Source organism: Chrysochloris asiatica, unplaced genomic scaffold (assembly GCF_000296735.1).
Source record: "Chrysochloris asiatica unplaced genomic scaffold, ChrAsi1.0 scaffold00313, whole genome shotgun sequence".
Taxonomy (NCBI): Eukaryota; Metazoa; Chordata; class Mammalia; order Afrosoricida; family Chrysochloridae; genus Chrysochloris; species Chrysochloris asiatica.
Window position 1 is genome coordinate 553685 of NW_006408831.1, and position 11039 is coordinate 564723.

The following is an 11039-nucleotide window of genomic DNA, read 5'->3' on the forward strand; positions in this document are numbered from 1 at the left end:
GGTGCACCCGGCCCAAGCCAAGGTATTTTCAATAACCTCATATGTATGTGAAAGCTGGACAGTGCATAAGGAAGACTATAGAAGAATTGATGCGTTTGAGTTATGGTGTTGGAGGAGAATAGTGAAAGTGCCATGGGCTGCCAAAAGAACCAACAGATCTGTGTTGGAAGAAGTGCAGCCGGAGCGCTCCTTGGAGGCCAGGATGGCCTAACTTCCTCTCTCCTACTTTGAACATATTGTCAGGAAGGACCAGTCACTGGAGAAGGATATCATGTTTGGTAAGGTGGAGAGTCATAGAAGAAGAGGAAGACCCCCAGCGAGATGGATTGGCAAAGTGGCAGCATCAATGGGCTCAAGCGTGGCAATAATTGTGAGGTTGACCCAGGATCAGGCAGTGTTTCATTCTATTGTGCTAAGTAAGGGTCGCTATGAGTCCGTACCGACTCGATGGCATCTAACAACAACAGAGGCATAAATTCACTCAAGGAAAAATTGCAAGAGGAGTTTGAGAAGGGTTTTGAAGGGGTTTTGTGTCTGGAGACGGTTCAGGGCATGTGCCAAGGTGGCAGAGGGTAAGAGCAAAAGGGCAGAGGAGGAGGAACAACACAGATAGGTCTAGGGAATGATAGGTAGTCTGTCTAGCTGAAGAACAAGCTGCAATGAAGGTTGGGAGAAGGATAAATTAGAGAGTGGTTGGGTCATCCAACAGAAAGTCCTGAATGCCCACCTGAGGCATTTTTTAGTGTGGAATTTGGAGTCACTGAAGGTCTATGGCATTAGGTGTGACTTGAGCCAAGTCATGCTTTAGGAATGGTAATAAGGTAATCATGGATGGAATGAGGTAGAGAGGATGAGAATAGAAAGAGAGGAAACACATGTTTCTCAGTCTTCAGGAACTACATTTTACTGTGTTCTAAGAATTCAACTAGCGCTCAACCAAATCTTGCTCTTTGCTATTTTCTGTGTACTTACCCTCTTGCCCCTCCAAAAGGGCCCTATTTCCTATACAGGTCTTTTAAGTTAGTAGAGATACATCTTGATTTCTTCTGGCTGTTTGTTTCCCATGCAAATCAAGAGAAGAGGAGATCAGTTAAATCTTGGCAGGTTGAATAATGATTGGGATTCACCCTCCAGAAAGATAATTCTCCCCACAACCTACACAAATTATATCCCGTGTGCATGGCTACCACTGAATACTTCAATCGGGAGTTACATCCACCTATCAGATCCTGCCCTAAGATGTAATGGAGCCCCCTGGTTTCCCCTTATTGTTTTAGTCAGAATGGGCTGACTAAGTTGTTCCTTCTTAGAGCTTTCAGATTCATTAGCTATGGACTTCATTAGCAAATTCATTAGCATATCTTTGGACTTCTGTTGCTTCACTACAATTTCTTCTCTATTTCATATTCTTTAGCTTTCCAAGTGCTAATAGTAGTGTTAAATCCTGTTGTTGTTTTTTGAGGATTTTCATTTCTGGAATTTTTTCAGATCTCTTTTCTTCATTTTTTCTAAGAGCCACTTATGTTCTTAAACTGGAGGGTAAAGAGGAGTTCATCATCCCTTTCATGTTTTACTCTAACATGGCGATCAGCTGGTATTTACAGTTTAATTACATGACGGGTGATTCTTCAGAGGAAATGCCTTCACAACTTCTTCCCTATCCACCTTGTTGTTGTTAGGTGTCGGTGAGTCAATTCTGACTAATAGCAACCTTACGTACAACAGAATAAAATATTGCCCAGTCCTGCACCATCCTCATGATGGTTGTTGCATTTGAACCCATTGCTGCTGCCACTTGTGCCAATCCATCTTGTTCCTAGTCTTCCTCTTTTTCCCTGACCTTCTACTTTACCAAGCATGATGTCCTTCTCCAAAGGCTGGTCCCTCCTGATGACATGTCCAAAGTATCGGACATCTTTGCTTCTAAGGAGCACTCTGGCTGTATTTCTTCCAAAGCAGATTTGTTTGTTCTTCTGCCAGTCCATGGTTCTTCTCCTTCTCCTTCTTCTCCCCGCTCTCTTCCCCTCTCCCCCTCCCCCCCTTACCTTTAACACCATAATTCAATGTATCAATTCTTTTGTGGTCTTTCTTTTTCATTATCCTAATTTTACATGCATATGAGACAACTGAAAATACTATTGCTTGGGTCAGGTACAACTTAGTTCTCAAAGTGAGGTATCTTTGCTTTTAAACACTTTAAAGAGGTACTGTGCAGCAAATTTACCTAATGCAATATGTCATTTGATTTCTTGGCTGCTGCTTCTATGAGCGTTCATTGCGGATGCAAGAAAAATGAAGTCTTTGACAACTTCAATCTTCTCTCCATGTATCGGTCCAGTATGAGGATTTTTGTTTTCTTCACATTGAAGTGCAATCAATAGTGAAGGCTGTGGTCTTTGATCTTCACCAGTATTTTAAGCCCTCTTCCCTACAGCAAGCAAGGTTGAATCATCTTTATATCACAAGTTGTTAATGAGTCTTCCTCCAATTCTGATGCCACGTGGCTTGCAAGTTGCTGTGATGCTGGAAGTTATGTATTTTAAATACCAGCTGGGCTACCTGTGATGGACAGGTTTCAGCTGAGCTTCCAGACTATGACAGACTAAGAAGGAAGAGGGGCAGATTACTTCTGAATGATTACCCACTGAAAACCTTATGAATAGCAGTGGAATACTGTCCCGAAGATGAAAACATGATGAATAGCACCAGAATACTGCCATATATAGTGCTGAAAGATGAGCCCCTCAGGTTGGAAGGCACTCAAAATGTGACTGGGGAAGAGTTGCCTCCTCAAAGTAAAGTTGACCATGATGATGTGAATGGAGTAAAGCTTTCAAGACCTTCATTTGCTGATGGGGCACAACTCAAAATGAGGAGAAACAGTTGCAAACATCTAGCAATAATCATAAAGTGGAATGGATAAATCTAGAAAAATTGGAAATTGCTAAAAATGAAGTGGAGCACATAAAGATGGATATTTTAAGCATTAGTAAGCTGCAATGGACTGGTATTGGCCATTTTGAAATCAGATAATCATATGGTTTACTACGCTGGGAACAATACATTCAAGAAGAATGGCTTGTCAAAAAGAACATTTCAAAATCTATCTTGAAGTACAATGATATCTGTGATAGCATAATATCTATACTACTTCAAGGCAGACCAGTTAATATCACTATTATTCAAATTTATGCATCAACCATTAAAGCCAGTGATGATGAAATTGAAGAATTATACCAACCTCTTTTGTCTGAAATTGATCAAGGATGCATTGATCATTACTGGTGATTGGAATGTGAAGATTAGAAACAAAGATGAAAGATCTGCAGTTGGAAAATACAGCCTTGGTGATAGAAATGATATTGGTGCTTGCATTATAGAATTTTGCAAGACCAATTTCTTATTCCTTGCAAATACCCTATCCACCTACCTGCCTACTTTTATGTTGTGGTTTCTGCTTGTGAGCTCATCTCTTGTAGGTATATGAATATTATCTGATAGCATTGTACTTCAAGATAGATCTCGGAGTGTTCTTTTTGATGACAAAGCACCATTCCTTTTGAATTTAGTGTTCCTGTCATAGTAAACCATGTGAATATCTGATTCAAAATGTGCAATACTAGTTCATTTCAGCTTACTAAGTAAACAGCAAGAATTGGTCCAAGGGAAGATGCTTCCTGTATTTCTAGGCAACACAGGCCTACACTAACCAATTTAGAAATAGAGGGGGAGATTCAGTGAGGTTTGAAAGCTAGGAGGAGTTTTTCCACTTGCAAAATCTTCTAGTTATCACATTGAATGAACTAAAGAAAAATCTTTCTGATGCATCTAAAATAGTTTCATGACATTTGGAGGAATAATAATGATTTCTGCAGATCAAAGACTAAATACAAGGGTGGTTATAAGAAGAGTTCTTTCAATAGATGTGGGTCAGAATGGAGCTATGTGGCTTGAGACAGAGAGATGGGCTCAGTTACCTTCCATCATAAACAATGGTGGGGAAAAGGAACCAGGAATGGTTGAACCATCTGTTGACCATGTCCACGGACTCTGTTCATTACCTGAATCTCATAGGGGCCAGACAGAGAAGTCAGGTTTGAGAGTGCGGTATGAAGAGGGAAGGAAAAGGTTAGAACTAGAAATAAAAGGTTTAAGACCTCATGTCTCCTCCACTTTAAGCTTTGCTTTTAACTCTATAGTTCTATGAAGGCTAAGACTTAGGAATTTCTTTCAGCTCCTAATGCCTTCAGCAGTCCTGGTGTGGTACTGTAGAAAAAGCACTGGACCAAAAGGTCGGTTTGAACCTCAAGGTTGGTGGTTCAAACAAACCAGCATCTCCTTGGAAATCCTATACAGTCCCTATGAGTCTGAAATGACTTGACAGCACTTAACAATGACAGCAATGCCTTCAGGTTTAAGTGTACAATTACAATTCTAATTGAAGAGAGAGTATGAAGCACTCACTCAGTAAAATATCTCCTTTGTGATGTAAACAACAATAAATAGAAAATCTAGCCCGAATGACCCATCCTCCTGTTTTTATGAAATGCATGAGGCAGCACGAACACATATCTGTCACATTCCTCAATAAGCAGGAAGAGTTGTTGTCCTCAGGACATGAGTGGAGGGGAAGGGGATGAAAAGATTTGGGAGTCATTCTTGGTGCTTTAGCAGTAAAACAGATGACAATACAGATATCAAACATGTGACAGACCTGGGTAGTTTGGCATGCAACAAGAAGAAAGAAGAGCTGCTCACTTTGCTCTACTGGGCAAACCAAGTTCTCTCCATCAAAACCACCTGGTACTTGAAGATCTAGGCACTACATCGGTTAAGACAGGTGCTTCCAAGGGAACATTAAGAATGTAGATGGCTTAATTGTCCTGGTTCCTGTCCTTTCCAGAAGTGGGACTCCCATAATATGAGGGTGGGACCATGCCAAAGGCCATCTTAGCCACAAACTGGTTTTCATTCCTTTTTTCCAACATTACCCCATAAAAAGAATTTGGTCTTGAAAATGGAAATGACTAATGGATTAATATAGCACCTACAAGGAAGTCATTTAAGAAAAGTAAATCCCAATTCCTGGAATAGGAAGAGAGAATCTTCAAAGGAATGAGTTTTGAAAATCTGCTTACCTTTGTTTAAGCGTCCCATCACAGTAAATTCAAAATATTTGCTGTTGTCAGTCGAGGAGTAAAGTCCAAAGATGGTGGCCGTGCTTTTAGTCTGCAGCTTGAAGGTGGAGATCACATAGATTTCCTTCAGGGCAGGGTCTGTCAATATGGGCTGCAGACTGCTTGGGTTCAGCCTTTGCCCAGGAGAGGGCAGAAGATCAAAGACTGAGGGGGAATGAGGAGAAAGGGATGATCAATGAGAGAATTAACTTCATAGCAAACAGGTTTTATGGGGGAGTAATCTGGAAATCAATGACAGTTTAAGGAATATAGTCTAATCACTTTTCACATTGCCTAATTCATCAGTTCTTCCTTATCACTCTTATAGAAGCTGGGCATTTGAACCAGAAGCAATAGAGCACAATAGTCACTATTCAGTTACAGTTCTTAAGAAAATACTACATTTGCAAATACAAAATGAATTGGATTTGGCTAAAGAAATACCTCCTAGGAAAAGCACTGAGGGCTTGAAATATCAGGGGATAGGCAAGAGAATCCAAATCGATCATTTTCCAACTAGTGAATTTCTGCCTTATACACCTCTAGGACCAAAGCCAATTGTGTTTTCCTGGTAAGTTATTAATGACAAGGGGAATACTACAGAGAACATGTGTGAGTGGTAGGAGAGGTATATCAACAAACCATTTGCCAACTCAAGCGTAGCATCAATCACGAGGATGGTGCAGGACCGTTATGTTATACATAAGGTCACTATAGGTCAGGACCTATTTGACGGCACCTAACAACAACAACAACTTTGTGTTACCTCAGTATTCCCTTTGTGTCATTATGATTCTCCAAATCCTGGTGTGGCTCTGTGGGTTAATGTGCCAGACTGCAAAGCCATTTGAACTGCAAGGTTGGTGGTTCAAGCTCACCAGCTGCTCCTTGGAAACCCTATTCAGGGTCTGTATGGGTCGGAATCAACTCGACGGCACTTAACAACAACAACAACAATCTCTCTTTGATGAAAACAAACAAATAAACAAAAACCCATTGTGGAAACGACAAGCAAAATACTGTGGTTTACATTTTTTTGACTCTACCCTGACTGATACAGATGTTGGCCTGCAAAAATTAAAATCTACATTTAGTTATATTACTGTAAGTTCCCTTCAATTAAGCAAGTAGCACTTTTCTCTCAAAAACTTTGTAAAATTTATGAAAGCTCTTGAGAGAGTGTGTCCAAAGTTATTTAAAAGTCAAAAGCCAAATGTGGGGCATTTCTTTAGTGGTTACTTAGCATTTCTATTGGTTAACTTGACCGCATTTTGAACAAATCCAATAACCTGCAGGTACTTCAGCACCTAACACTGTTTCCTGGATACAATAATCTGATTATTAAAAGGTTGATATCCTTACTTTGGAGTCCTGGTATGGTGCTGTAGGATAAACACTGGACTGCAAGGTCAGTTTCAACTGCAAGGTCAGTGGTTCAAACCCATCAGCTGCTCCTTAGAAACCCTATACGGGGTCTCTGTGAGTCTAACCTGACTCAACAGCACTTAACAACAACATCCTCAGTTTGTAAAAAGCTGTTAGAAATCAATAAAACGATAGACACTCTAATGGAAAAATAGGCAAAGAACACGAAAAGGCAATTCACAAGAAAATTTACAAATGGCCAACAAGTATATAAATAAATACTCATATGCTTAACCAGTGATGAAATAATTGCTAATTTAAACCATAAGATCTTATATTCACCATCAATTTGAAAAGCAATGAAATATTATTTATAATATCAAAATATGGGAAACAATTTCAGTGGAGTTCTGGTGTGGTGCTGTGGGTTAATGCATTAGACTGCAAAGCCGGTTGAACTGCAAGGTCAGTGATTCAAGCTCACCAGCTTCTCCTCAGAAACCCTATACAGGGTTGCTATGGGTCAGAACTGACTCGACAGCACTTAACAACAACAACAACAACATATTAGGGCCCTGGCTAAAATACAGGTCCTTCTAAAACATAGAATACTACCCATCAAAAAGGGTATCCACTGAATGTCTACATATATACAGAGATATTAATGAAAAGCAAAATATAAGTTATAAAATATTTTAACATGGTCTTTCACAATAAAGAAGTTATTATTAGTCAATCTGTTCCTTAGAGTACTCCACACCCCTAAAACATGAAAATTTCCATTTTAAAAGGGAAATTCAATTTTCAAATTTTCAGAGAGTTGGAAACTATATTTCTACTAGTAAAGGCAAATGGAAATAAAGCACTATGTTTGAAAGTTCCCCTCAGGACAGTATTGGTAAGGGTGAGGTGAGTGAGATTTATGTTTGAGGTATGGGGAAGGCATTCAAAAGGAAACTCCTGGTATTCTTGATTCTTTTGTTGACAATAATTTCACTCAAGCTAAATTTACCACACTTCAATCTGTATGGAAGATCTGATCCACTTTTCTCTCAAGAGACAGAATTGGGATTAGGCTAGTAATGAGTTTAGAAAGTGGTTTGAAAAGGAAATGAGACGCTACAATTTTCTACTAATGTTACTGCATTTTAGTAATAGTACCAGAATCTCAGCACAACTTTCCAATGTTAGAGGTGAAATTACAGCTACCAGGGAGCCCAACAACCATGGTATGTAAATCAAATACATACTAATTGAAGACATTAGCAATGCTGCTCAGAGGAAAAAAAGAGATAAGTAAATTATCCAGTTGAGCTGATGATTGCAAACTAGGAAACTTCATAAAAGAATCTATTAGAAACTTTACTTAATCAGATCATATCCAACAGCTTAATTAACCAGATCACTTAGACTGCATAGGCTATGTTCAAGTTTCCATAAAACAGTCAGGCAGCTTAGTCTAAGGAGAAACAGGAATTCATATCCACAAGGGACACCCTGAAGTTGTGGATTCAGATGTCAAAAATTTATGTAGCACAGATAATACATTAATAAATTCAAGCATGCCAATTAACCACTGGTTGCAAGCTTCCTTTCTTACCTTCCTAGAAGCAGAGGTCATAAAGAGTATTGTATACCACAGCATTTCAAAGACTTCAACCCAATCCAAAAGCTAATAAATGCAGCACTCTCATTAACTACCTGAGAGTGTGGAATCAAATTGGGTAGTTTGGTAAAAGGTAGCTTAAATGGGTGACTACCCAAATGCAGGGTAAGAAGAGCTGAGAATCCTCTCACAAATATTCCTCACAAGGTTTCAACTTAGAAATTTATGATGAATAACTACTTTTACGTGAAGTTTTTTGTCTTTTCTAGTTTTATTTTCTTAGTAATAAACCAATTTCAACCAGATGAAGACCAATTACTTACTTAAGGTCCTAAAAACTCCTGCTTAAATAATTTCTTCCTTTGTCTTTACCACTCCTCCTCCCCAAAATCTATTTCACGTTAAATGCTTCCTGTCCAACAGCAATTTCCACTTAATCTCACAAAGGATTTTAAGGATTGATTATCCAGATGTCTTCAAAGTATTTACGGATTTTAAAATACTTTCATAGAATAAGACCCACTTCTTTGTCCTTCCTTTCTCTATTCAATTTCAGGAATAAAGAGTTTAAGCCAATTCCTGAAAGAGGGTTTGCATTTTGAGGTTTGAGAGTCAGAAGAGACTAGGGCAGGTTCTCAGGGCAAACATTAGCGCTGTACCCTTCTCACCCATGTCGATCTCAACCTGGGCGAACAATGCTCTTGCCTTGTCCAAAGGCCAAGGGAAGGACTAGGAAGGCCTCATGGGGATGGAAACCAGCCTTTGTACAGAACCGTACAGAACCGGGATTTCACCCTAAACCACGTAGGATGCTTTATTGTTCTAGGGTCATGGAGGAATCTTTGATGTGAACCCCACTTATTTTCATAGACTGAGCCCAAGTTTTGCATTCCTAAAAGTATTTAGGGACTTGATCTCATCACTGGATAACGGATCTCAGAAAACACCATACTAGAGTTACTGCTTCCAATCACGATATGCAGGGGCAGGGGAAGAGACGGGGTGCCTGAGTCAGGCCCCAGGAGCAACTGGTCCAGCGCTGCGTTCCTAAATGGTCTCTCCACTGGCCCAAGCAGAACGCAGGATCGCGGGCTCCTGAGACAGCTCGACCCTTTGCCCGTCGCTCCCGCGCGGGGCCGAGCCCACTTACCCAGGGGGGTGGTTTGGGCGTCGGTCCCCAGCCACGGCTGCAGGACCAGGTGCAGCAGGAGGAAGGCAGCTCCGTGCCGGGCCAGCATACTGGCTCGCCTTGATTTCCGAGGGACGTCCGTGGGTGAAAGCAGCGACGGCCCTGCCTCAGTGTCCCCGAGTGCACTGTCTCTCCGTTCCGGCAGTCTGCCGGAGGCGCAGGTAAAGGGAGCGCTGCGCGGGCTGCTGTCGGGGGCGCTCGCGTCCTGGGGGCTGGCTCCGAGCTGCTGGCACTCAATGTTGGGCTCGGCGGCGAGGCCCCGCTCTTTATGATCTGGCCAGCCACCCCCACCCCCTCGGCGGGGGAGGACTGACGCCAGGGCGGCCCCCTTGGCGGGGATCTTCTTTTGCCGGGAAGAGTGGGGGCGACCGAAGACGGGAACATGGGCGGCAGAGAGGAATACGTCGGTGTGGGGATGGGCTTGAGACGGGATAGACCGGGTCCTGGGCTGGGGACTGGAGAGCCCGGACCAGCGAAGCGGTTTAGAAGAGTGGAACGAAGTAGACTAGGCAGTAGGTGGCTGGTGAGCAAGTGAGGTCTGGGCGGAAGCACATTAGAACAGGGTGGAGATGAAGGGGAAGAAAGGAAGGAAGAAAGTGACATTGACCCACCAGACTGAGTCCTCACCGGTCTTCCTACTCCTTGTAGTCGTTCGTTTTCTTAAAAGAGGAGCAGCATTTGGACCTTCTTCGAAAGCACATCTTGGGTTTCCTTTCTAACAAACTCTGAAGTCTCTCCAAGAGCGTTCTTCCTCCTAAAGGGGGTCCAAAGAGCAGTTGGTTTTCTTGACTATTTCAAGTGTTGAGCACTTTTCCTATCATGTTCTCAGACATGAACAGCAAAAATGTTTGTATTTTAGTGGAAATAAAATTTCCAAGGAACCCACCAAGACAAAGTCATTTTATGGGATGGAGGTTGGACCAAGTTTTATGGAGAATTTCTTTTCAGTTCAATTTCCAAACCTGTATGCCCCCAGCCCACAAAAGTGTTCTTCTGACACTTTCAATATATGGGATATAAGACCTGAAAGACAGACAAAAACAAAAGTCATATTTTGGCTCTCGTGGACTTGTTTTCATTTTCTTCAGCTTCAGTTTGAATGTGCATATGAGTATATGAATGTTTGAATGTGAAACCGATGATGTGCCCTGAAAACTTTCACTGAATCCACAATAAAAACCTTAAAAAAAAAAAAAAAGAAATGAGGAGGTCCAAGAGCTGAACAGAAAATTTCAAATTTCAGCTCAAGAAGACAAAGTAAAGTATTATAATGAAATGTGCAAAGACTTGGAATTAGAAAACCAAAATGCTCAGCATTTCTCAAGCTGAGGGAACTGAAGAAAAAATTCAAGTCTTGATTTATGCTATCAAAGGATTCTATGGGCAAAAGGAGCTCTGGGAATGTAGCAGCTATGAGTCAGGCTGCTAAGTTCAAGGTCAGCCATTCAAAACTACCAGCTGTTCCACAGTCGAAAGATGAAGCTTTCTGCTCCCATATAGGTTTACAGCCTCAGAAACCCTATACAGGATCACTGTAAGTCAGAACTGATTCCACAGCACATAACCACTACTTGTTGTTGTTGTTGTAGTTAGGTGCCATCGACTCGGTACCGACCTATAGTGACCTTATGCACAAGAGAATGAAACACTGCCCGATCCTGGGCCAACCTCACTATTGTTGCCACACTCGAGTCCATTGATG

The 11039-nt window shown here is 41.4% G+C and overlaps 1 protein-coding gene across 1 annotated transcript in view; it reads right to left on the reverse strand.

The window, feature by feature from the left end:
• The window catches only part of THBS4 (thrombospondin 4), a 71991-nt gene extending 62553 nt beyond the window's left edge, over positions 1–9438 (reverse strand). The window contains exons 1-2 of the mRNA XM_006875180.1: positions 9299–9438; positions 5139–5342 (exon numbers count right to left, since the gene is read on the reverse strand). Coding sequence (XP_006875242.1) covers positions 5139–5342; positions 9299–9386 — 292 coding nt within the window. The 5' untranslated portion in view covers positions 9387–9438. The remainder of the gene's footprint in view (positions 1–5138; positions 5343–9298) is intronic.
• Between the last annotated feature and the right edge of the window lie 1601 nt (positions 9439–11039).